Here is a 26,521-nt window from a genome sequence, read left to right as displayed (position 1 = left end):
AAAATCTGCTTTATTCATGTGCATAATATTACTTTGGGAATAGGGAGGAAGCTTTGGGTAGCACCTCCACGAATTTGTTGTGGAACGGGAGTGCCATAGATGTGTTATATAATATCCCTCTTCCACTAAGGTGAGCATGACTTAGCAAGTATGGCGTATAAATAGATTCAGAAGGATAATACTCTAAGGCAGTTTACCAACTGTTCACAGAGCACTGAAGAGACAAGAAAATTAAAGAGGGAACTTGGAAAACAAGAGTATAGGACAAACACCAAACAAAAGGTGGAAAAAACAGAGAGGAGACTCATGAAGACGAAAGACTGACAGAGAACGAACAAAAGAGAGAGATGAAAATGCTGGACCAAAAAAGATAATGGCTATCAATGTACTTGAGAAAAAAAAGTCCTTTTGTTTGCAATTTCACCCGTTTCATTTGATAATAAAATACACTTTGTAAGAGGTTCAGAATGATTTTAAACACACAACACTTAACAACTAAGCACTAGTTGAGCTCAGAGTTGTGTCAGGATATCCCGTCCCTACATAAGCCAGTATGTTATCTGATGGCAGTCATGATTGTATGAGGAAAGAGCATTGAAGTGAATCTTACACAAGTACATCCTCCACTAGGGTATGAAGGGAGCTGGGGTTGCGGATCAATTTGTCTAGGAAGCTGACAATATCAGTAAACTTCGGCCGGTGGTTTCTCTCTTTTTGCCAGCAGTGAAGCATAAGTTGGTGGAGAGAAGCTGGGCAGCCCATAGGAGCTGGAAGCCTGTAACCTTCTTCTATAGACAGTATAACCTAAACAAAGATAATACGGGTGATTACAGAGCATTGTATTAACACACATAAGGACAATATCAAACTAGGAATGCAGACCAATGATAAATCAAGACTAAGACACCCTCATGGTCTAGCATTGTATGCAGCTCTGAGATCCTCACACGCAGATAGGGTGGAGGATTTTGACTAGTGTTCTTTACACTACACTTTCAGTCTCAGACAGAGCCAGCAAAGCATTAGTCACAAAAGTGTCCCATTCTATTATTTTTAACTATTTCTACTATTTAGTCTATTATTATTAACCTTTCTAGTAAGCGACTGTGAAGTAGGAGAAGAGGAGAGAAATAAGAAATATCCTTTTCCTCTTCAGCAACCTGAAGTCAGGAAGCCAACAAAATAATCTCATACTAATGTGCTCTGATATTTGCATTGTGACACTACATTAATACATGCCAATGTCATGCTGTAATGAGATTGTCACAGTGCAAATACCACAGTGCAATGTCTGGCCCCCAGTAACTTCATTTGACAACAAAGTGGTTCTCCTCCTCTTCAGGACTGAGTATGACTGATCCAGACAATGAAAGCCATTTTGCAATACAGCATAATGCAACTTTATCTTGTACAGTATCTTTCATAAAAACTGCATCTTACAATATTTTAGGGGTGTGTGTGTGTGTGCGTGTGTTATATAATAATAATATAAGCTGAAATTACAGTGTTAGATAAAAATACCAGGAAAGTGAAACTGCAAGGATTGGCAGGGGTGGAAAGATACGTTTTCAGCTGAGGTTTGAAAAGAAATGGACAGATCAGATATAGGAAAACTGTTCCATGTAGGGGGAGCTGAAGATGAGGTGGCTTTGTTTAGTAACTCTGTGAGATGGCTAAAAGTGACAAACAGGCCAGTGCTACAAAAGTGGAGAGAGCAGGAAGGAAAGCAGAAACAGACAAGTTCTGTGAGAGGTCAGCTGGATTGAGTTCATGAAAGGTTTAAAAACGAAGACTGGAATGTTTACTAGATCCTGAAATGAAAAGGGAGCCCGTGGAGCTGTTGAAAGAAGAGAATGATGTAGTTATGCTTCTGCACATGGAGGGAAAGCAGCAGCTGTTCCAAGGACAACAACCCATATACAATGTCCATTGAAAAGTAAATCACAATACTTACAATAATACATTGGCCTTTGTGAGAAATATACCTGTTGAAAGCATGCACTCTGCATTAAAGTGACATTTAATGTATGTGTATGTATAATTATACTAAAATATATGTGTGCATTGCACATATAATCAATACAGCAGGCAGAGTGCACATTACATTATTTACAATGAAGCAATGAAGCTGTAGCTTCTGTATTTTCAATCCTATTAGCATGGGACTCTAGCTTTCTTTCTTTCTGAATTCTGTTTATGCTGCAGGCATTATGCTAATAACAGTAATGAAGCTACATTAAGACCTGTGTTCCCCTTCACTTGTGGGGCAGAGGGAAGAAAGAGCTTGGTAAGTGCACTCAACTGGGCCTAAATTTTTAGAAAGGAATGCTGAGCAACAGTGTACACTGGCAGAAACCTACTGTGCATAAACAACATGTGTTTAGAGCTGTATGGGCAATTAGGATTGTGGTGGGGTAAGTTTTAACCACTCTGCAATAGCACTAGTTGGTATGCTTTACTCACGAGTTAGCAGAATTTGACACAGAGATCTTCCAATTTGTAGCTTCTTCCACTTCCTACATGCTTAGGTGTAACGTTCACTGATAGATCAGAGACTAATGGGGGAGCTGGCTGTGCTGCCTGGGGTATGAAGCAGGAGAGTGTGTGCCGAGGGACAAACGTGTTGCAAGTGTCCTGGAAATTGTAGATTTTGGCCTCAGATTTCTTGCAGGTCCTCAGGTTCCATGTGATTAGGAGTCCCTGCCCCCTCATTCATGCTGCTACCTTTCCTCTCAATGGGATAAACACTAGATCATTTCCAGAAGTTAGCCCACATGGAAATCTTCTTGAAATTTCCCCCTTCCATGCTTATTTTCAGGAGAAAAAACTCTGTCCATAGAGGAGAAAATGTCAGCAACTGAAATTACCACAATAGGGGATTATTTATGTCTTCCGCAGCAACAGAGTCATCAGAACCCTTTCATTCTGCTCAGTAAACATGTATTTTTCCACGACAACCATTTCATTATCAAACACAGTTTTCTCATTAGGTAATATGGGCAACCCAAACTCAGGCTGATAAAGCCTTTTTACCACACTCCTCACCCTCTGTATCTATATACATATGTAGGTGTTCAAATCTCTCTGCCTATAGAGACAGGCAGCTATAACACACACTCCACGTGTGGAATTGAAAACTATTGATAACTGTAGGAAGGAAAGGAAACTACTAAGTGGATAGAAGAACAAAGAAAGGAGCTCTGTAAGTTCTTCATAAAGGAGGTCTTGCTGGCATGGGAAGCCCCACTGCCAGGTCCTTTATAAAGAGGGAGAATCCTGCCAGAGGAAGGATACAGCCGCACAAACTGTTTCCTATCAGGCCAGTTGACTTTATGCCAATCTTGGATGTCATCCAACCCAAAAGTTTAACAAGAAATGTTAAGTATCACCTAACGCAATGAATCAAAAATGATTTAAACTGCGTGGCTTCTATTCTAAAAAGCAGGAAGGAATCGAGGTCTATCAGAAGTAGCTACAGAAAACTTAGTTACTTACTACAATAGTAGATAGATTTTCATGGATACATGTCACTGAAGCTGCAACCTTTAGCTGCTCAGAAAAACAGATATCAGCCTAATATATTACTGTACTTGTTGCAAATGATGAATTTCTGAATGGGGTTTTTACTTTCTAGGTCAAAAGTAAATGCTCCACACCTTTTATTAGGCATAAAACATTCAACAATCATGCCAATACAAAGCTGATGAGGTTTTTCTGAAAGACATTATTTTAAAAAGGATTTCATTGGCATTTATATTTTCTTCGACCCATTACATTTTATAATTTCTTTGGTAGGGGAGTCATGGTCCATTAATTTTATTCTCTTGTTCAAAAGGAAAATTTCAATATACGTAGAGATGTAGACTACTGTTGAAATAATTATTAATAATTCTCTATTATTAATAGCATATATGGCACTTTTTATCTTCAAAGCACTATATGAACATTAACTGATTAATATTCATAATACCCCTGTGAGGCAAGTATTATTACCCCCATTTTACAGATAAAGAACCTGGGGCAAAGAGATGATGCAAGTTTGCCAAACTATACAGTAGGAAGCAAGTGTCAAAGGCAGGCCTAGAACTCTATAGAGTCCCTTCCACCCACTCTCCCTGCTTCTGAACAAGTGGGATTAGGCATACATATAACTGAGAACAGAAGGCCAGTCTTGGTAAGGTACAACATCTAAGGCTGGGGTGGGCAAACTTTTTGGCCCAAGGGCCACATCTGAGGGTGGAAATTGTATGGCAGGCCATAAATGCTCACAAAATTGGGAGCTGGGGTGCGGACTCTGGGGAGGGACCAGAAATGAGGAGTTCAGCGTGCACAAGGGGGTTCCGGGCTGGGGCAGGATTGCAGGTGTCGGGGGGGTGAGGGCTCCAGCTGGTGGTGCGGGCTCTGGGGTGCAGGAAGGTGGGACCAAGGGGTTCGGAGGGTGGGAGGGGGATCAGGGCTGGGGCAGAGGGTTGGGGTGCTGGAAAGGGTCAGGGGTGCAGGCTCCAGGCAGTGCTTACCTCAAGCAGCTCCCACAAGCAGCGGCATGTCCTCTCTCCGGTTCCTATGTGGAGGCATGGCCAGGCAGCTCTGCACACTGCCCTGTCCATAGACGCTGCCCCTGCAGCTCCCATTGGTCACAGTTGCCAGCCAATGAGAGCAGTGAGGGCTGTGCTTGGGGCGGGGGCAGTGTGTGGAGCTCCCTTGCTGCACTACATGTAGGATACGGAGGGGGGACATGCTGCTGCTTCTGGGAGCCACATGGAGCCATGGCATGCGTGGAGTGGGGCAAGCCCCAGACCCCACTCCCCGGCAGGAGCTCGAGGGCAGGATTAAAATGTCTGAAGGGCCGGATGTGGCCCCCAGGCCGTAGTTGGCCCACCCGTGATCTAAGGAGACCACATTTGACTTTTAGGGAGATAAAATGTGGAAGAAGCTGAAAGACATTTTTGAAACCTTTTAATATTCTTTTCTGTAGCTAGTTAGGGCTGGTGAAAGTGTCAAATTGATTCTCCTGGAGTCCTACCTTCTCTGTCTACAGAATAGACATAGAAAAGGCTGCAGCAGTCAGTGGAAGCTTCCCCACATTGGCAAATCAGTGTTCAATTGCTCTCAACCTGAAATGATAATAGGTTTAGCTCAGTCTTCATAACAATTTTGTCCTTGGACTAAGGGCGCTGGAATCTTTGTGGGAGAATCTCTGTGGCTGGCTGCTCCGGCGGTGAGCCCACTGCCCTCTCTTTTGGTGCCACATCAGCCCCTGATGGGTGAAAGCTGTAACTGTAGTAAAGAGTCTTGTGGCACCTTATAGACTAACAGACGTTTTGCAGCATGAGCTTTCGTGGGTGAATACCCACTTCGTCGGATGCATGTAGTGGAAATTTCCAGGGGCAGGTATATATAAGCAAGCAAGAAGCAGGCTAGAGATAACGAGATTAGTTCAATCAGGGAGGATGAGGCCCTCTTCTAGCAGCTAAGGTGTGAAAACCAAGAGAGGAGAAACTGGTTTTGTAGTTGGCAAGCCATTCACAGTCTTTGTTTAATCCTGAGCTGATGGTGTCAAATTTGCAGATGAACTGAAGCTCAGCAGTTTCTCTCTGAAGTCTGGTCCTGAAGTTTTTTTGCTGCAGGATAGCCACCTTAAGATCTGCTATTGTGTGGCCAGGGAGGTTGAAGTGTTCTCCTACAGATTTTTGTATATTCCCATTCCTAATATCTGATTTATGTCCATTTATCCTTTTCCGTAGAGACTGTCCAGTTTGGCCGATGTACATAGCAGAGGGGCATTGCTGGCATATGATGGCATATATTCAGGGGCGGCTCTAGAAATTCTGCTGCCCCAAGCAGGGCGGCGCGCCGCGCCGCTCGCGCCGCCCTTTCCCGGTCCCGCGGCCGGGGCAGAAGTGCCTGCGGACGGTCCCGTGGTCCCGCGGCTCCGGTGGAGCATCCACAGGCATGCCTGCGGGAGCTCCGTCTGAGCCGCGGGACCAGCACACCTGCTGCAGTCATGCCTGCGGGAGCTCAAGCGGAGCCGTGGGAAGAGGGGACCCTCCGCAGTCATGCCTGCAGCAGGTCCGCTCATTCTTGGGCTCCGGTGGACCTCCCGCAGTCATGCCTGCGGCAGGTCCGCTCGTTCTCGGGCTCCGGTGGACCTCCCGCAGGCATGACTGCGGAAGGTCCGCCGGAGCCAAATGCCGCCCTACCAGGACAATGCCGCCCCACGCGCCTGCTTGGCGCGCTGGGGTCTGGAGCCGGCCCTGCGTATATTACATTGGTGGACGTGCAGGTGAATGAGCCGGTGATGGTGTGGCTGATCTGGTTAGTAACTCTAACTCAGGAACCAATCCATGCAACAAACCTCGATGCCAACTCTGCCCACATATCTACACCAGCGACACCATCACAGGACCTAACCAGATCAGCCACACCATCACCGGCTCATTCACCTGCACGTCCACCAATGTAATATATGCCATCATATGCCAGCAATGCCCCTCTGCTATGTACATTGGCCAAACTGTTAGTCTATAAGGCGCGACAAGACTCTTTGCTGCTTTTACATATCCAGACTAACACGGCTACCCCTCTGATACTTGTAACTGTAGTGTCTCCCTGGCAGAAGTTATCATTCTGCAGGAGACATGAACTCTGCACTTATATTTCTTCTGTTAAAAAGTGTTAAAAGTGGGGGGCATGGTCCACCGGTGCATTGGACTCTCCATTAAGACTGCCAGCAAAAAGATTGATTAGCGCTAACTGTGCTTCTGGTTTTCAGATGTAAACACTTGACCAGCAGGAACTGGACTGAAAAAGACGGTTACTCACCATTGTAACTGTTGTTCTTCGAGATGTGTTGCTCATATCCATTCCAGTTAGGTGTGCGCGCGCCGCGTGCACGCTCGTCAGAAGATTTTTTTACCCTAGCAACACTCGGTGGGTCGGCTGGGCGCCCCCTGGAGTGGCGCCGCTATAGCGCTAGATATATACCCCTGCCGACCCGTCCGCTTCTCAGTTCCTTCTTGCCGGCTACTCTGACAGTGGGGAAGGAGGGCGGGTCTGGAATGGATATGAGCAACACATCTCGAAGAATAACAGTTACAACGGTGAGTAACCGTCTTTTCTTCTTCGAGTGATTGCTCATATGCATTCCAGTTAGGTGATTCCCAAGCCTTACCTAGGCGGTGGGGTCGGAGTGAGACATGGCAGAGTGTAAGACTGCTGAGCCAAAGGCTGCATCATCTCTGGACTGTTGCACCAATGCGTAGTGGGAAGCAAAGGTGTGAACGGAAGACCAGGTCGCTGCCCGACAGATGTCCTGGATGGGGACATGGGGTAGGAAGGCGGCAGAAGAGGCTTGTGCCCTCGTAGAGTGAGCGGAGAGATGGCCAGCTGGGACCTGAGCGAGCTCGTAGCATGTCCTGATACATGACATCACCCAGGTCGAAATCCGCTGAGAAGAGACTGGCATGCCCTTCATGCGATCTGCTACCGCCACAAAGAGCTGGGGCGAACGGCGGAAAGGCTTCGTTCAGTCTATGTAAAAGGCAAGGGCCCTACGCACGTCGAGGCTATGAAGCTGTTGTTCCCGACGGGATGCGTGCGGATTCGGAAAGAAGACCGGGAGGAAGATGTCCTGGTTCACATGGAAAGCCGACACCACCTTAGGCAGGAAGGCGGGGTGTGGCCGAAGCTGCACTTTGTCCTTATGGAAGATAGTATACGGCGGGTCAGCCGTTAGGGCACGAAGCTCCGAGACTCGTCTCGACGAAGTAATAGCGACAAGGAAGGCCGTTTTCCAGGACAAGTAGAGAAGGGAACACGTGGCCAAGGGCTCAAAGGGGGCTCCCATAAGCTTGGCTAAGACCAAGTTCAGATCCCAGGTAGGAGTTGGGCGCCGTACCGGAGGATATAAGAAAACGGGAAACCATGTGATTGGAGAAGATGGAACGTTCCCCTATGCTGGGCCTAAAGGCGGAAATTGCCGCCAGGTGCACTTTCAAGGAGGAGATTGCGAGGCCTTGCTCCTTGAGGGACCAGAGATAGTCCAGAATCTTGGGAATAGGGATCAGGAGAGGGTTGAGACCTTTCTGATCGCACCAGAGCACGAAACGCTTCCACTTGGCGAGGTAAGTCGACTGAGTAGAAGGCTTCCTGCTCTCCGGCAGGACCCTCTGCACTGCAGCGGAACAGCCCTGCTCCGCTCGGGTTAGCCACACAGGAGCCAAGCTGTCAAGTGGAGGGACTGCAGGTCTGGGTGGCAAAGCCTGCCGAAGTCCTGTGTTATGAGGTCCGGCCATAACAGGAGGGGAATAGGATCCGCCACTGAGAGATCGAACAGCAGGGTGTACCAGTGCTGTCTCGGCCACGCCGGAGCAATGAGAATGAGGCGGGCCCTGTCCCTCCGGAGCTTGAGTAGGACCTGATGTACGAGGGGGAACGGAGGGAAGGCATATAGTAGGTGATCCGTCCACGGGGATCCTTCATGTCGAGGGCAGCAAACCAGTCTCCCGGATCCAGGGAGGGAATAATGGTCCCCAGTGTCACCATGCGGAACTTGAGCTTGATCAGAAATTTGTTGAGCTCTCGGAGGTCCAGGATTGGTCGCAGACCTCCTTTTGCCTTGGGGATTAGGAAATATCGGGAATAAAACCCCCTGCCCCACATGCCGTCCGGCACCTCCTCTATGGCACCTAAATTCAACAGAGTCTCGACCTCTTGCAAGAGGAATTGCTCGTGAGAGGGGTCCCTGAAGAGGGATGGGTAGGGTGGGTGGGAGGGAGGGGGCGAAACAAATTGGAGGCGGTAATCAGACTCCACCATGCGAAGTACCCAGCTGTCGGATGTTATCTGGGACCAGGCCGGTAGGAATTGGGAGAGACGGTTGGAAAACAATGGGGAAGGATCCGGCAATGAAACTGGTGGGCCGTCCTCGGGCGTCCCATCAAAAGTTCTGTTTGGGCCCTGAAGTAGGCTTCGAGGGCGGTTGGGACTGGTTTCCCTGATTGCCCGACTGTCTGTGCCGGTTCACTTTGCCCCGGCGCCTATTATCCGGCTGCGGTCTGGGCTGGTTGAATGGGCGGTATGGCTGTGGCTGGAAGGACCTCCGCTGGGTAACCAGGGTGTGCATTCCCAGGGAGCGAATCGTGACGCAACCATCCTTAAGGGTCTGCAGCCTTGAGTCTGCAGACAAATTGGAGGCGGTAATCAGACTCCACCATGCGAAGTACCCAGCTGTCGGATGTTATCTGGGACCAGGCCGGTAGGAATTGGCAGAGACGGTTGGAAAACAATGGGGAAGGATCCGGCAATGAAACTGGTGGGCCGTCCTCGGGCGTCCCATCAAAAGTTCTGTTTGGGCCCTGAAGTAGGCTTCGAGGGCGGTTGGGACTGGTTTCCCTGATTGCCCGACTGTCTGTGCCGGTTCACTTTGCCCCGGCGCCTATTATCCGGCTGCGGTCTGGGCTGGTTGAATGGGTGGTATGGCTGTGGCTGGAAGGACCTCTGCTGGGTAACCAGGGTGTGCATTCCCAGGGAGCGAATCGTGACGCGACCATCCTTAAGGGTCTGCAGCCTTGAGTCGGTCTTCTCAGAGAAGAGACCCTGGCCATCAAAGGGCAAATCCTGGATGGTGTGTTGGACCTCGGCGGCAGCGTCGAGGCCTGAAGCCACGAAATTCGCCTCATGGTCACCCCAGAGGCCAAGGTCCTGGCTCCCGAATCTGCGGAGTCCAGAGAGGCTTGGAGGGCTGACCGGGACGCTTTCTTACCCTCCTCAACAAGGGCCGTGAACTCAGGCCGGGAGTCTGGTGGCACAAGCTCCGAGAATTTGGACAGTGACACCAAGGTGTTATAGGTGTACCTGCTGAGGAGAGCCAGTTGGTTGGCCACCCGTAACTGCAGGCCACCGGCCGAGTAGACCTTGCGGCCCAAAAGGTCCATGCGCCACACTTCTTTGGATTTAGGCGCTGGCGCTTGTTGGCCATGTCGCTCACGGTCGTTAACCGACTGGACCACCAATGAGCATGGAGCAGGGTGAGTATAGAGGTACTTGTATCCCTTGGACGGGACCGAGTACTTCCTTTCCACCCCCCGGGCGGTTGGAGGGATGGAAGCTGGTGACTGCCAAACGGTGTCCGCATTCCGCTGGATCGTGCGGATAAACGGCAGGGCCACTCGAAGAGGCGCATCCGCCGAGATGATATTGACGACGGGGTCGTCGTCCTCCGCCACCTCCTCAACAGACAGGTTTATGTTTTGGGCCACCCATCGCAACAAGTCCTGATGGACCCGAAGGTCGATCGGAGGAGGGCCCGAGGCGGACGCACCTGCCACTGCCTCATCCGGGGAGGAAGAGGATGACAGGCCCGGGACCAGAGAGTCCTGCAGGGGTTCAGTGAGCTGCTGCGGGGCCTCATCGACGGTGGGATGCTCGGCATTGATGGACGCCAGCGGCTCCTCTGCCACAGCTGTGGGAGTAGGCCTGCTGACCGTGGCCTCAGGCGCCCTATGGTCGGAGGGCCTGGAGCACTCAGTGGGAAAGGGGGCTCCTTGCGCCTCATGGTACGCCCATGGAGTCCAGAAGGCCCATAGAGGAGGACCCTGGTCTTGGCCTTGAGGCTCGGTGCACTGGTCAGCTGCGCTATCAGCCTGGGAGGAGACAGATGGCTGTCTCGAAGGCCACGGCAGTGCCGAAAGACTTTGAGACTGCTCCGTTGACGCTGCCGGTCTGTCCCTGGACGGTGCCGGGGAACGGTGCCGCTCTTCGCGGTGCCGGGAATGAGACCGGGACCATCTACCGCGCCGGTGCCGGGAGGTCGACCGAGATCTCGAGTCTCAATGGTGGGAATGGCTGCGTGAGGACCGGTGCCAGGAATGGTACCGAGAGCCGGATCGGTTCCGATAGCGTCTGTCAGGAGACCGGGACTGGGATCGTCTCCGCGAGTACGACCGGTACCGCGATGGAGAGCGGTACCGGGATTGCGAGCGGTGCTGAGATCTGGAGCGGCGAGAACGGGAACGTCTCCGGGATCTGGAGTAACATCTGTCCTGCCTGTCACGGGAAGGAGGCCTCATTAAAGCCGGCTTGCCCGCTGATTTGATAACCCGCACCGGCGGTGCCGGTGGTTGAGGATGCGTTGGCTCCGTCAACGCTATCAGCTCTCTCGACGTCGAAAAGGTCTCAGGCGTCGACGGGAGAGCGAGCTCGACCGCGGTGTGCACCGGGGAGCAAGGTGGTACCGGACTCGACGGCCCTTGCGGCGCCGGAGTCAACGGTACAGCGCACGGTGGATGCGCCGTCGATGTCGGTGCCAGTGGTGCCGGTGCCGGTGCCGGAGGCCGGGCAACAGGTCCAGGTTCAGAGACCTTGGAGGAAGTCTGTGCCGTCTTCCGTTTCCTCGCCGGAGAGAGGGAACGGTGCCGGGGGGCCGGTGCCGGCTGCTGCTTTTTCGGGGCCTCGGTACCGGAACGGACGGGAACCGCTGGAGCGCTCCGTACCGAAGGTGTCTGCGGAGCGGCTGGTGCCGGCGCCGCAGGGCTAAGTGCCGACTCCATTAGGAGCTGCTTCAAACGAAAGTCCCGCTCCTTCTTTGTCCTTGGCTTGAAGGACTTGCAAATGCGGCACTTATCTGCAAGGTGAGACTCTCCTAAGCACCGCAGGCATGAATCGTGAGGGTCTCCAATCGGCATCGGCCTCTGGCAGGCCGAGCACGGCTTAAATCCCGGTGCCTTGGGCATGAGCCCGCACCGGGTTGGGAAAAAGAAGGGCTAGCCCCTCAATTTCCCCTAAGTAACTAACCACTAACTATAACAAACTAGTAAACTAATCTAACTATATTTTAAGAACTACATACAACAAGTATGAGAAACTACAAGTGAGAAGATAGGGCTGTGGAAGTCAGCAAGCTGCACTCCACTGTTCCAACGACCGTCACAGGCGGTAAGAAGGAACTGAGGAGCGGACGGGTCGGTGGGGTATATATCTAGCGCTATAGCGGCGCCACTCCAGGGGGCGCCCAGCCGACCGACCGAGTATTGCTAGGGTAAAAAAATCTTCCGACGAGCATGCACGCGGCGCGCGCGCACCTAACTGGAATGCATATGAGCAATCACTCAAAGAAGAACCATCAATTTATTTCACTCAGTTCATCAAGAAGAAATCAGATAGTCAAAGCCAGACTCTCTTTCTCTAAGTGATGTAAATGCTGAAAGAGTTAATCAGTGGGTTTTGTGGATGAGAGTTAGAGTTAGTGAAATGTGTATGGTGAATTTTTACATGTCAATATTGTTGTTAAGTGAACAAGAAGGTTTATTCAGTTTGCTATGGCAGTTTTATGCATAGTCAATCAATCCATTAAATATTATTTTTTTCTGAATTTCCAAATTCTGCAATATGTAATAATTTTTACAATGGCCTCTAATAGGTGTCCCAGAAGAGCTCATTCAAAGCTGTTCTGTAAACTGAATGCATCGGATATAAATCTTCCTTTCCCTCATACGGTATTAGTGAGCTAGACTCTTAACTCAATCTGTTCATCAGTACAATAGTTTCCTCAGAAAGCTCAATAGCTAATCTAATGTTTATTAATTAAGCAATAAGACATGACAGATTGTGCAGCAACCCTAATTAATGGACACCTCTAGTGCCTGACGCACATCCAAGAAGTGCATTAATCAGCATTACCACAGATCTGAAATGACATAACACAATAATAAAATGGTTATTTACTCAAACTAGTCACATTTCTCAAATCGAGTAAGTTTTTAAGAATACATATTATGCTGTTGGTAATGTTACAAAATGTATTGTCAACACTTTCAAACCTAGGTGCCTAAAGGTCAGCTCCTAAATTCATATTTAGGCAATTAAATAGAAGTTGCCTGATTTTCAAAGGTGCTGAGTCTCTACAGTTCCCAATGACTTAACTAGTATTTACGGGTGCTTATAATTTCTGAAAATCAGATCACTTTTATTCAGATACCTAAATATCACTTTATCAGACTAACTGTAGACTCTTAGGTTTGAAAATGTTGATCTATGTAAATACTTTCCTATATGTTTGTGTAGGGTGATCTGTGACAGCGAATTAAAAAATTCTAACAATTTTGACCACTGGTGCTGAAGCCCACAGTAGCCAGGCTAGGAAGGGAATTTAGTATATTAACAGAGTATAACTCCTTATTTTTTCTTGTTGCTCAGTGAAGACCCAACAGGCATGAGGTGAAAGCTATCTGGGATTTGGATTTGGCCAACTGGAGGCCAAGTACTATGTGTCACTTAAAAAAAACGTATAGCAAGATTTTCCAAAACAGTCATAATAGCTGATATCTTTGTAGATCTTTAAAAAATATAAACTATTTCTGAAGTGATGTAAATGGTGGTGTCAGCTAGATGAAGGTAAGTGGACATAAGGAGATACATTTACACACTAATGTAGCAGAAATATGGAGAATAGCAGGAAAAGCAACTAACAAAGAGAGTGTGGAATGGTGTCAGAAAAGGTCCCGACCTTAATTTGTTAATATTTTTTTCTGCTGTATCTCCTTCCATCCTTCGGTATCTAGGGTATGCTTGTACTGTCTTTCTGATGAGCGAGTAACACCACCATATATATCACCTCTGAATTTGGTTTAGAATGTCAGCTCGTAGCTATTGTCCTTTTTGTCACAACAAGACCTGTGATTCTCCATCTTTATGCAAGACTTGTCAGCAAAAGTTTGCACGGTGTCTTTTATACATCTGCTCTGTGCACACTTCCCCCACTTCCACTTCCCTTGCCAGAACTACAGTATCACTGACTTTGGGGAAATTCAGATTATTTCTGTAAAACAAATTCATGCTTAGAGTTACTTACTGTGCTAAAACATAGGCCACAATATGCTGCAAAGGTAGGTTTACATACTGCATGTCTAACTATTTGGAATTTTCCAATGCAATTTAAAGCCACTGAATGTTTGGAATGTCACATTTACTTGTTGTTAACATCTTAAGCAAATTAATGAAACTTCATCACATTATATTGGGAAAGACATATTGTTCTGTATCCCAATGATATACGTTTTGGTACAGCATAATGATGATTATATGGCAGTGTTGCCATGACTGATTTTTTTTCTGCTGGAACATTCTGAAAAAAATCTGAAAAAAGTGGCTTCCTTAATAAAAGTACCTCTGTCAAACCTCTTTTCGACGAATCAACCTGAAACTAACAGAAGTTGTCAATCAGCTTGGAATGACAACATCCTTGCAATATTGTAAAAAAAATAATCATCTAGAAAAGTTTTGTGATACAGAGATATATATACACTATGCAGGGCATGAGGAGTGATAAGAATGTGTGGTAAGAATGGGGTGGCTGTCATTCTACACCATGACAGGGAGATTGTCTCTTGAGTGAGGCTTAGACATGCTGTTCTAAGCTATGGGGTGCCATGCTCAATTGCAGTACTTGTGCAAAACTTAACTTGTGATAAAAATTGCCCTATCTCCTTCAATGCTGCAGTTTACAGGACAAACTTTCAACTTCCTTAGAAGATAATGTTTGTTCTAGTTAAGAAGAACATTGACGGTGTATAGTTGAAACTTTTTTGAGCAAATGGCAGAGAAAACTATATCACTTTATACCTTTACACTGTCCTGTACAAAATGTAAAACTACAGGTAGTTTGTAAAGAAAACATTGTATATTAATGATTAAAAAGCAGAACTAGAAATATTCTTCTCACGGCAGCTTCAAATTGTATCCCATTAGCCCCAGGCATGTTTTGGGATTGACCACCTAAAGTATGTTCATTGAAGGGCACCATCAGGGTGCCGTAGATATATGGGACCAAACTGATCACTGGTATAACACCACTATTCACGGAGGAATTGATATATTACTTTGTTGAGCAAACTGTATTCTCAGGTGCAGGCACAAGGCTCCCACTGACTTGGATGGAAGCTGCACACATCCGATCCCAGAATCTGGCAAACTGATTAGAACTTTTTGAAGTGTGGCTTTATCCCTTCCAGAAAACCAGTCAAAATTTTACTTAGAGAGAGGCAGATCCTCAGCTGGTGTAAAACAGCAACATTTCATTGAAGTCCGTGGAGTTAAGTTGATTTATACTAGCTAAGGATCTGATTGAGAAAGTAAATAAGATAGCAAAAAATGATAGGGGTAACAATCATTTGCAAAGAACATTTAATCAGAGTGGGAGATCGGTCCCATGCAGTACTTACATCCTGATTAGACATCTCCCAATATGGCCTTTCTCCATAGGACATCACTTCCCACATGACAATCCCATAGCTCCATGCATCACTTGCTGAAGAGAACTTTCTGTAGGCTATAGCTTCAGGGGCGGTCCATCTTATGGGGATTTTTCCACCCTGGAAGACATTAAAAACTTCTCAGTATCACTAGAATACAGAACTGCAAGTACCTTAACAATAAATAAATAAACCCCCTCACTGTTGAGGTTCCATATTCTGCTGTCTGTGAAATAGACTGACAATACAGTTTTGCCTTGGCAATTTACTATAAATGACAGTGTTGGTATTGGTGGCCTGTGGTATGCAGAATCTCAGACTAGATGATCTGGTGGTCTTTTCTGGCCTTAAACTTAATGACACTACTATTGCAAAAAGGCATTTGCAAAAATTTGATCACCACAGTTCAAATATTTACCCCCTAACAAATTCACACTGTGGAGGTCTTTTGCACGATATTATATTTATACACTATAATCAGTTATATTTTATCTATTACATTTTATATCTGGAAAATTATTTTGCATTTTTAAGAGTAAAATGATTTTTTCCCTGATGCATTCCTTCAACAAAAATCTGTGTTAATTACACTGGTCTATAATTTTTGAGAAGTCGTCCGCTTCAGAGATAAAATGTCCTATTTATTATGTATTTTGATGTGCTGAATTCAAATATGACAATTAAAACAACTGATTGGCTACTGTTTCTAAGATATTTAAGTTTTTACATTTTATGTCTATGTATATTGTGTAGATAGTAGAGTTTTAATCATAAATTGTAAACCTAGGTCTTTTCATGTGTTTATGGTTGCTTTACATGATAATATTTCACCTGTCCTGTTTATGTAACACTTTAAAAATCAGCAAAAGGGTTATATAAATAAAATGTATTATGAAACAAAAGGCAAAAAACTATTATGTACATAGTTTAGTCCTATTCAGTGTCTACTTGGCGCTTCTTGGCTTGTCTCTTGTATTCATTAAATGGAGCATCTCTTGTCACTGTCCAGCAATAGTCTGCAAGCATTGATGGGCTCCATTTGCCCTGATAGCGTTTCTCCATTGTTGCAATGTCCTGGTGAAATCGCTCGCCGTGCTCGTCGCTCACTGCTCCGCAGTTCGGTGGAAAAAAATCTAGATGAGAGTGCAAAAAATGTATCTTTAGTGACATGTTGCAACCAAGGCTTTTGTATGCCTTGAGGAGGTTTTCCACCAACAACCTGTAGTTGTCTGCCTTGTTGTTTCGGAGAAAATTTATTGCCACTAACTGGGAATCTCTTGCACAACTATCCCATTCGCAGAGAAAACAGCAGTACTTTGTGTATCCAGTCTGCAGACCAAGCAAGAGAGCAACAACCTTCAAATAGCCACAAAGCTGCCATTGATGTTGGTCATAGTTTATGCACCTCAAAAGTTGTTTCATGTTGTCATAGGTTTCCTTCATATGGACTGCATGACCAACTGGAATTGATGGCAAAACATTGCCATTATGCAGTAAAACAGCTTTAAGACTCATCTTCGATGAATCAATGAACAGTCTCCACTCATCTGGATCGTGAACGATGTTGAGAGCTGCCATCACACCATCGATGTTGTTGCAGGCTACAAGATCACCTTCCATGAAGAAGAATGGGACAAGATCCTTTTGACGGTCACGGAACATGGAAACCCTAACATCACCTGCCAGGAGATTCCGCTGCTGTAGTCTGGAGCCCAACAGCTCTGCCTTACTCTTGGGTAGTTCCAAATCCCTGACAAGGTCATTCAGTTCACCTTGTGTTATGAGGTGTGGTTCAGAGGAGGAGGATGGGAGAAAATGTGGGTCCTGTGACATTGATGGCTCAGGACCAGAAGTTTCATCTGCTTCCTCTTCCTCGTCTGACTCAAGTGAGAATGATTCTGGTGCATCAGGAACCGGCAGTCCTTCTCTGTGGGGTACTGGGCGTATAGCTGATGGAATGTTTGGATAATGCACAGTCCACTTTTTCTTCTTTGACACACCTTTCCCAACTGGAGGCACCATGCAGAAGTAACAATTGCTGGTATGATCTGTTGGCTCTCTCCAAATCATTGGCACTGCAAAAGGCATAGATTTCCTTTTCCTGTTCAACCACTGGTGAAGATTTGTTGCACAAATGTTGCAGCATATGTGTGGGGCCCACCTCTTGTCCTGATCTCCAATTTTGCAGCCAAAATAAAGGTGATAGGCTTTCTTAACCATAGTGGTTAGACTGCGCTTTTGTGATGCAAAAGTCACTTCACCACAAACATAGCAGAAGTTATCTGCACTGTTTACACAAGTACGAGGCATCTCTGCTCACTTTGGCTAAACAGAAATGTGTCCCTTTGCAAAATCAAACACTGACAAATAAGAGAGCACGACACTGTATGATTTCTAGAGCTGATATAGGGCAATTTGTTCAGCAGAGTGATTAAGCTTCGTTATGATTGCATCATCCATGACTTCTAGGAATAACATGATGCAATTCATATCATGTATGATGCAATACCAGCTTCAGATTGCATCATTCATTGTTTTGCCTAAAAAGCAAGTACTGTCCAAACCCAGTCATAGATTTATTCATAGATCCAGTCAAAGATGTATTTTAGTCATTTCTGGTTTAAATTGAGATCCCTTCCCTTTATAACTCACTTATCCTCCGCTATTCCCAAGTCAAGGGTCGTATATACTGACCCAATAGCATATCTTGAAAACTAGAGCCAATCAACAATTTTAAGCATCATTTTCGTTCTCAGTGACCCAGAATTAGTAAAGATGGCCTACATTTATTTCAGAAGCATTTTGGCTGTAGAGCAGTGTTATCACTGATTAGAGGAACTCCTTGAAAAAAAGTTTTTATTTCTTGAAAGCAGTGTATTCATAGTGCCACTAGATGGCAGAATGGGGCAGTCAGAAGAATTGAGAACTAATCCTAGCTGTTTTTCAATGTATTGAGAATAAAGATTGTTCAGTGTTAACACTATTTCTAGAAGAAAGAAAATAAATTAATTACAACATAGTTTTGGATGCTGAAGAAAAGTCAGGCATTTTTTAAAAAAAGGAAGCAAATTTACATTGGGGATAGCTCAGTGGTTTGAGCATTAGCCTGCTAAACCTAGGGTTGTGAGTTCAATCCTTGAGGAGGCCATTTAGGGATCTGGGGCAAAGATTGGTCCTGCTAGTGAAGACAGGGGGCTGGACTCAATGACCTTTCAAGGTCCCTTCCAGTTCTAGGAGATTGGTATATCTCCAATTATTACCTTTTAAAATCTTTTTTGTTCATGTGGAAAATTATTGGTCAATAACTTGTCAAGATGATGATGACTCACAATGCCATTGCTGCATCAGAAAGTATTGCAAGGCAAAAATATATGCATATGGGCACCTTGTTTGAATATTATTATTCCCTTTATTAATTATAATCACTGTGGCAAACCAATGTAGCTAGTAAATGCTGTTATGGTTCATACATGATTGTAGCTAAGATGCCCTTTGTGGGTTTATATCTTTTTATTTAAGCACTATGGTTTTGTAAAAGACTTTAGATATTCAAATTTGGCCTAACTCGGTCTACTCTAAAGTCAATGGCAAAACTCACTTTGACTTTAATGGGAGCAAAGTTAGGCCACTAATGCTGAATTGCTTTTTAAAATCTCATGCTCTATCCCATTTATTTAGAGCTATACTGAGCCATGAAGGCACTGTGATTTTATCCCGGGGTGCTAGTATTGAGTTTTCCTTGGACCTTGTGAGGATGAACAAAGGAAAGACATCTTCCATCCTGTCCCTGCATGCAGCACTTGGGGCCATAGAAAAGACAGAAGGCCCAACACAGAAGTTAACATATTTGGGAACTGAATTGGATACAAGGCAGCATGTATCACAGCTACCCAAAGAAAAGCTAGATAATATAAGGCTGTTGATAAGGGTACTCAAAGGTTCTAGGAAAGTTATACTAAAATGGGTTCAGGTGATCATGGGGCACTTAAATTTTGCATAGAGAGTGGTGGTGCTGGGTAGGGCCTCATAATTTTGTCAGGGTGACCATAGAAATGAGGGAAGATTTGGAGGTATGGGAAACATTTTTGGAACAGTTTAGTGGGCTAACAATCTGGTGATCCAATTGGATCCTGGAATCAGAGCTTCAGGTAGAACTGGATACCTCGGGGGGAATCCGTTGTAGAGGTAGCTTAAGTAGTGGGCAATGCAGGTTGCAACAAGAGATGTCCCATTTGAGTTTTCCACTAATATTGGTGGCTTCCAATACGTAGGGTCAGCAATTTAGAAATAAATAGGTTTGGTTTTGGTACAACATTCAGGCAGTAGTCACATTATTACCTGGCAGTCAGCGTTGGAGGGTTTTGACTCCCAGTGAGTCCTAGACAATTGGGCACTGGAAATTGGACTGTTACAGGACCTGTGCTCCCTTTGATGGGTGACTGGGGAAGGCAAAGATGAGCTAATGTTGTATGTCTGAGATTGCAGAAGACATCAGAGACAAGGTTGATGTTTGGATTTTCAGGCATCCTATTGTGCATTGGGCCCACACGCAGGCAGCCAGGTTGGCAGATGGACTGCAGCTGAGCTTCAGGATTGAGGGTGTCTGCCGTCAATGGTTTGGCCGAAGGGGCTCATTGTGGAATCAGATCATGTCTCTTCTGCACTTATTGATGGGTGAATTATACCCACCTAATGTCCTAGTTATTTACCTTGGGGAAAATGATCGAGGGGCCTGCAGGATTCAGAGGGACGTAGAATGGATTAGACAGTCACAGCCAAACATGAGATTGGTTTGGTTAGAAATACTCACGAAGCATGTATGGCAGGGAGCCATCAATCTTTTTGGATGCAGGTGGCTCAGTGATTTCACACAGGGACATCCAGTACAATGTGCTGGAGGTTTTTAAGGGATGAAGGAGTGCACTTGTCTGGGGCTGACATTTTGGCTGTGGATTGGATTAGGTAAGAAACAGATCGCACCTGGTGCTTAAACCCATCTCTGTGTCGTTCTTTCATTCATCCGTGCATCTTGATCAGTGAATGTTTCTCACTGTTCAGCTATGAGCCTGCCCTACACAACTGATACAGGGAAAACTCCTACTCCTCCTGCCCATGAAGAGCATAGGATTGGTTCTTAAGAAGAGATTAAATTTAACATTATTTTGTAGTCCTCCCCTTTTTATGTTCACCATTTCTCCTCTCTGCTTAGTTTAGTAACTCAGGCCAAATTCAGGACCTGATCTGACAATGCATGTTAAAGGCAAAGGAAAGATTCCCATTAACCTTCTGTGGGTCCAGTGCTATGTGCTTTTAATACAGCCAAGGGAAAATTGTGTTCACATTGACCCTTACAAGTGGGTGCAATATCTGCCTGGATTATACATGCCAGTTGTGGGGAAGGCAAACAGAAGATGTTAGCACTTGTGCTAAAAAGTACAGACTTTACCCTTTGAACACTGCTGAAGACTTCTTCTTGCCATATGTCCATACACAAATGATCTGCAAAGTGTGAACTCTGCAGGTTTTGAGGGAAGGCGAAAAGAGGAATTCTTTGTTTCTCTTCCTGACCATGGTTTTTTGGGTGAGAATTTATGTGCAGCTTCAGGACTGGCCGTAGAGATTTAAAAGATGTTCCACAGCTCTATATAATACAGATATATTCCCAATTACTGACTGGTTAAAACAAATTTCTTCTCAGAGGCTAGTATCGACTGACATCCAAAGCCTTTTTTTAGATATTAGTAGCCAGAAAATGGATACAATCCAAATACAAGCCTTGAGACATCAGAACAGCAGTGAGGAATATACTATTATAACCGAGAATAAATGACATGCTACTAATCTGAATGTTCAGTCTGTTAATTTAAAGCTCTATATCATTTAGTGAAACATATTCATGAATTGTCCTAATGAGCATACACTTTTAATTTTCTAGAAGTTTAATCAATGGAAGACATTTTTATCTATCATTTATCAGCATTTGAATTTTAATGAATAGTTCTGTTGTTAATTACTGAATTTCTATGTTTAGAGAAAACACGCACAAATAATGAGTAGTTGACATTTGGATATTCATAAAATATTCTTTTTATATGAAATTATCAACACAACTATGCATTCAAGTCTGAACGTAGATAATGAATTTATTCATTAAAGTTGGATTGAGGGTGGAGATCTAATCATCATTCCTTCATGAATCTGATCACATACCCAGAAAATATACTCAGAAGAGGTCACAACTGTCACTTTGAATAGCATTCATAACAAAATTTGATTCTTCATATAACTGACTTTTTAAAGAATCTGATTAGACTACCAAAACTAGCTTCATCATGCAGCTTTACTGACTGGTTCCTCTGGGACTGGCTCCTAGAATGTGAAAATAAGAATGGAGAATAAAATCTTAACAAAATTCATGGAAGTTCATTTCCCTTGGCACAGGGATGTGCTCAATGTTGTAGCATAAAAGGAATTTCCTGGGCTACCTAATGGCAAAGGGAAGCAAATCCTCTTAAATTCACACAGTAGACTCAGCTTACACATAAGCCATTACATGCAAAAATGTATATTTCAATACTAAGTTTGCAGAATATCTTTTATGCAAAAAAGCTGTTTTATTTCTTGGGCAGAAATCTGAAAGGTTGAGACCTCAATATGACTAACAGTAAAGGCTGATATAACTAAAAAGTACCATGAGCCATTCATGCATAATAAGACACATAAGCTTCAGGATAGCTAAAATGACACTTCAAGTTCATGACGAGAGTAATAAACAACACTATTATTATTGGGCATTTCTTTTTAGTTGTCACCTAACTGAAAAAAAATTTGAACACAATATTGTACACGAAGTGAGCCACCTTCAAATTAAAATAATGTATAAATTATCTAAATTTAACTACTCCAGTGGATTAATGAAAGCTGGCACAGTTTCCTAGTCCAGTAAGCCTTTACACAAGCAAGCACTTTTTTTTTTGTTAAAAACCATGTTGCATTTTTGCCCCATCTCTAAAATTTATAATGAGCTCTGTGCCCAGGGCTGGATTTACACCTTGGGCACACCTAGGCCAATGAGAGCTGCGGAGCTGGCGCTTGGGGTGAGAGCAGCATGCGGAACTTCCCTGATTGCCCCTGTGTCTAGGGGCTGCAGGGACATGCTGGCCACTTCTGGAAGCCGTGCAGATCCAGGGCAGGCAGGGAGTCTTCCTTAGCCCCGCTGCACCACTCACTGGACTTTTAAGCTGACCGGAGCTGCCAGGGTCCCTTTTTGACCAGGTGTTCTGGTCGAAAACCAGATCCCTGGCAACCGTAGCCGGCCTATCACGCTGCTGTGACCCAGGAGTGGCAAAATTTGAATTTTTAGGTGCCTCTAGAATGCTGGCGCCTCTAGGCATGTGCCTACTGTGAAATCCAACCCTGTCAGTGATATGCTAATTTTGTTTTCCTGTAGTACAACAGCTCTAACGGTGATATTCCAATACTTATGATTTAGCCTGTTTTTTACTTGCGGCCTTCTGAATAGTGACAATTCCCTGAATTATTCTTGCTTTTAATTCAGTGCCAAAATTCCGCAGTGTGCTGTCAGGACCGTCCTTCTAACAAGAATACAAGTGCTATATTATTCACTTAGTGCACTGTGCAGCTTCAGAACACACACACACACACACACACACACACACTCCCCTACACACACCCTACCTTACAGAGTTGACAAAAGCACAGTGTGCTCTATTAACTAAAGATAGAATAAAGTATACATTATACAAAAATTGTCTCCTTCTCAGAGTTTAGACGCCTAAAAACTAAGTAAAAAATGGACACCTTTTTCCAAAACATCTTCTGTCTCATTACACAAACAAACATTGTTATTAATTTAATATTTAAAGTTTTTGGAGATCCAGAAGAGCAATGTAACAATACACTATCCAGATAGGGTGACCAGATAGCAAGCGTAAAAAATCGGGACAGGGGGTGGAGGGTAATAGGTGTCTATATAAGAAAAAGCCCCCAAAATCAGAACTGTCCCTATAAAATCGGGACATCTGGTCACCCTATATCCAGAACTAGCTCTCTGTTGCAGCTACAGCACATTATGCTGCATTCAGCAACGCTGAAGACCAGACTATATTTCTTAAGCTCAAAATTACAGACTGCCTGATGGGGAGACATCAGGAGTGGCAGAGATGGAAAGAAGGAAGTGTGCTAGCTGTCCTGCCTTTTGTATTCCCTGCTAACCAATCCAAGAAGTGATACTGATGAAAACCTTAACTCATAAATATCTGCTTTCTTGTTGTCTATTACATATGTTAGAAGACATAATCATATGTAAGGATGCAAATTATCCAAACTAGAGGCCTTAAAATCATAATATGCTCAGTGTTAATACTAATATGAGGTCATGTGTATTTCTGCTACAATGGCTCCCTAATCTCCCTGAGTTGGTAGACCCCCTGGAGTCTCTGTGTGCAGAGTAGGCCAGGGTATTCGGAGCTGTGGAACTCCCTTGTCTACAGAATCCCCCATGCATGTCTCAGGCAACAACAACAACAAAAAAATCCTATACATACTCCTGGGTCAATTATATTGCTCTGCAGCAGATTTTGTTGGATGAGGCCTTATCCACCTATGACCAGGGCAACTCATGTTCCTGATTTTCCAGAAAAATCCCTCCCCACCACCACTTTTTTTTTTTGTAAAGACAAGACCAATTTCTATTTCAGTTGTTTTTAGTGAGGTAACCAAGTGTCCACAGCTATGGAGGCCTGCAGTGTAAACTCACCAATCCTGCCACCATGGAACCTAGACCACTGCTCTAATCTGGCACGGCAATTCCTGTGTGCCTATGAATTATCAATCACATTTGCTTGTGATGTTTTGTAATAACTGGCACTCACTCAGTCTCAGCTTTTTACCCCAACCCATATGAGAGAAATAGAACGAAAGGCCCTGAGAATGAAAGGAGAGCAAAGACTCAGTGAGGGAACTGAAATTTAAAATATTGAATGCAATTCATCATTCTATATAAAAATCTCATCCCACTTTACCAGAGTGGTGTTTTTGTTTGAAGACATGGATCTAGCCACGTTTTTCACATGAGAAATCAGTTTGGTCATCTTCAATTAATACCTAGAATCCCTAGTGGACATTTGTCAGCATCCCCAAACCATAATTTAGAACTATTCAGTATTACTGGCATTCTTCTCCAGAGAGTCCAACTATTAGAATATCAGGGAAGCTATACGTTAGGATGACAAAACTATTCTGGAAAGTTTCCCCAGAGTCTGCCCACATTATGCCTAGCTTCAGCTAGTATTATCAATCATTCATTTTCATGAGAACTGAAATGAACCAAAAAAACCCCTCAGCCTAATTTAAAAAAAAAGATTGGATTTTTTTTTTATCTCAAAGAAAGTACCATTTTATTTCAAACATCCTGTTAGTTTAAAAATACTACAGTTGGGTACATGCAACCTGATGATTTTTTTTTAAAGTTGGCCATATCCATATTTGTCTTAAAAATAGCAGGCGAAGTCTTAACATAAAATAATTATTCTAGCAAACATCTTATTAACACTTACATTATACAGGTGGGCATGTATGAGAAAAGGAAAACTATTTGTGGGTGGAAAGAGTCAGCTATTAGTTACTACTGTGGTGAGTGCCATAGAAACACCAAAGATAGCGAGATTGGAGGTTCTCACTCTGATCACTGAAACACTTCCAGATGAAGCTAGAAGTTTCACAGGGGTAAAAAAGCATAGTCTTGTGGTTAAGGCATGGAATTATTACTCATAACACCTGGGTTCTAGTCCCAGCTCTACCTCAGTTTTCCTGTTTGACCGTGGGCAAATAACAATCTCTCTCTGCTTCAGTTCTGCACTTGTAAAATGGAGATAAAAATACTTTCCTACCTCACAAGCTCATAGATGATGCTGGTTTTGTTGACAGCTAATTTGTCATTTAGCAATAAGAACCTGTGGCTGTTTTCGTCTGCCACCCTGCTTGCTGCGGTTCCAGATCAGGAATATGATAGCTGGTTGGTTTTATGTCCCTGGTTGCAGAGCTTTGCCCTAGGACTCTTGAATGCATATCACTTAGATTTGCTGATATAGGCCCTGATTCACGTAGGCACTTAAGTACACGCTTGAAGTGAATGGGACTACTCACAGGCTTAACATTAGGCATGTACTTAAGTGCATGATCAGGGTCTCAAACAGAGCCAAACCATGTCTCTTGAGCACCAAGGGGCATACTGGTGGAAGGGCACTGTCCCAACAGCAGTGCCTGGAGGCATTATAACTGTTAAAGCCTTAATTTAACCAGAAGCACTACGTGCCATGCCTTTACAAAGATCCAGCTAGCACTTCCCCCAGCTCTAACAGCACTGATATGTACATAGTGCTAGTGAGCAAACTAGGATAAACAACTCTGGAAACTGACGTCTTCTATCAATAGAACTGGTACAGCATGGTGATCAGCAAGTTTCTGCAGAATACCCCACCAATTTGCCATTTTGCTTTCCTGGAGGCCATCAATACTTTTGAACTGGTTCTTTCTAAAAAACAATTTTATTCTTTCTATGAATGACCCTTTGATTGTTCTCCATCCTTAGCTCAAAGGAATAAAAAAAATCAAACTTGTCTCCCCTCAATATTAAAAATTCTGTCGCTTTGTAATCACAATTTTTTTCTATAAAGTAATAAAAGTCCCCATTACTATTTCCTCTGTACCAAATAATTTTAACATTCAAGAAAAATCCCTTCCCTTTTCTAAAGCACTGATCTTACTTAGGTTGAAAGATAATAAAAAGTCTGATAAAAATGCATAACTTTGACCCTCAAAATTCACATAAATGCAAGGATAATGAATATTTTTAAACATTTATATCTGTCCTGCAATCATTTTTCTTTACAGTACACTTTAACAAGCATTATAAAATGGCAAAGATACAGCAGAGTACACTATGACTGGCTGATAACATTTCCAACTTGTTTGTATATCTAATGGGAGAGCAAGGGTCAAACCTCACTATCTAGGGTACCCTCTTTGACAAAGTGCCCATTATTTTCCATTCATTTAAAAAAATATTTATTTCAGTTTAAAATGAACAAAATAGTAGAGATGGGAGAATGAGGAAGCCGTAATTGGAAACCTGATAAAACTTCCAATGTTTTAGAATTAAAAGGTTAGCATACTTTTTTGAGGGAGGGAGACAGAGACAGATTTAAAAAAAAAATCTTTTTCAAAGTTAAATTGCTCTACACACACAAACA

General features: G+C 44.3%; 1 protein-coding gene across 1 annotated transcript in view; it reads right to left on the bottom strand.

Moving 5' to 3' along the window:
- LOC123361801 (ephrin type-A receptor 6) overlaps nt 1–26,521 on the bottom strand; it is a 394,507-nt gene that overhangs the window by 10,722 nt on the left and 357,264 nt on the right. The window contains exons 13-14 of the mRNA XM_045001949.1: nt 15,219–15,368; nt 611–804 (exon numbers count right to left, since the gene is read on the bottom strand). Coding sequence (XP_044857884.1) covers nt 611–804; nt 15,219–15,368 — 344 coding nt within the window. The remainder of the gene's footprint in view (nt 1–610; nt 805–15,218; nt 15,369–26,521) is intronic.

The sequence above is a fragment of the Mauremys mutica genome, chromosome 1, assembly GCF_020497125.1.
Source record: "Mauremys mutica isolate MM-2020 ecotype Southern chromosome 1, ASM2049712v1, whole genome shotgun sequence".
NCBI classification, from domain to species: domain Eukaryota; kingdom Metazoa; phylum Chordata; order Testudines; family Geoemydidae; genus Mauremys; species Mauremys mutica.
Note: the sequence above shows the minus strand (reverse complement) of the source record. Positions and strands in the feature narration are given on the sequence as shown.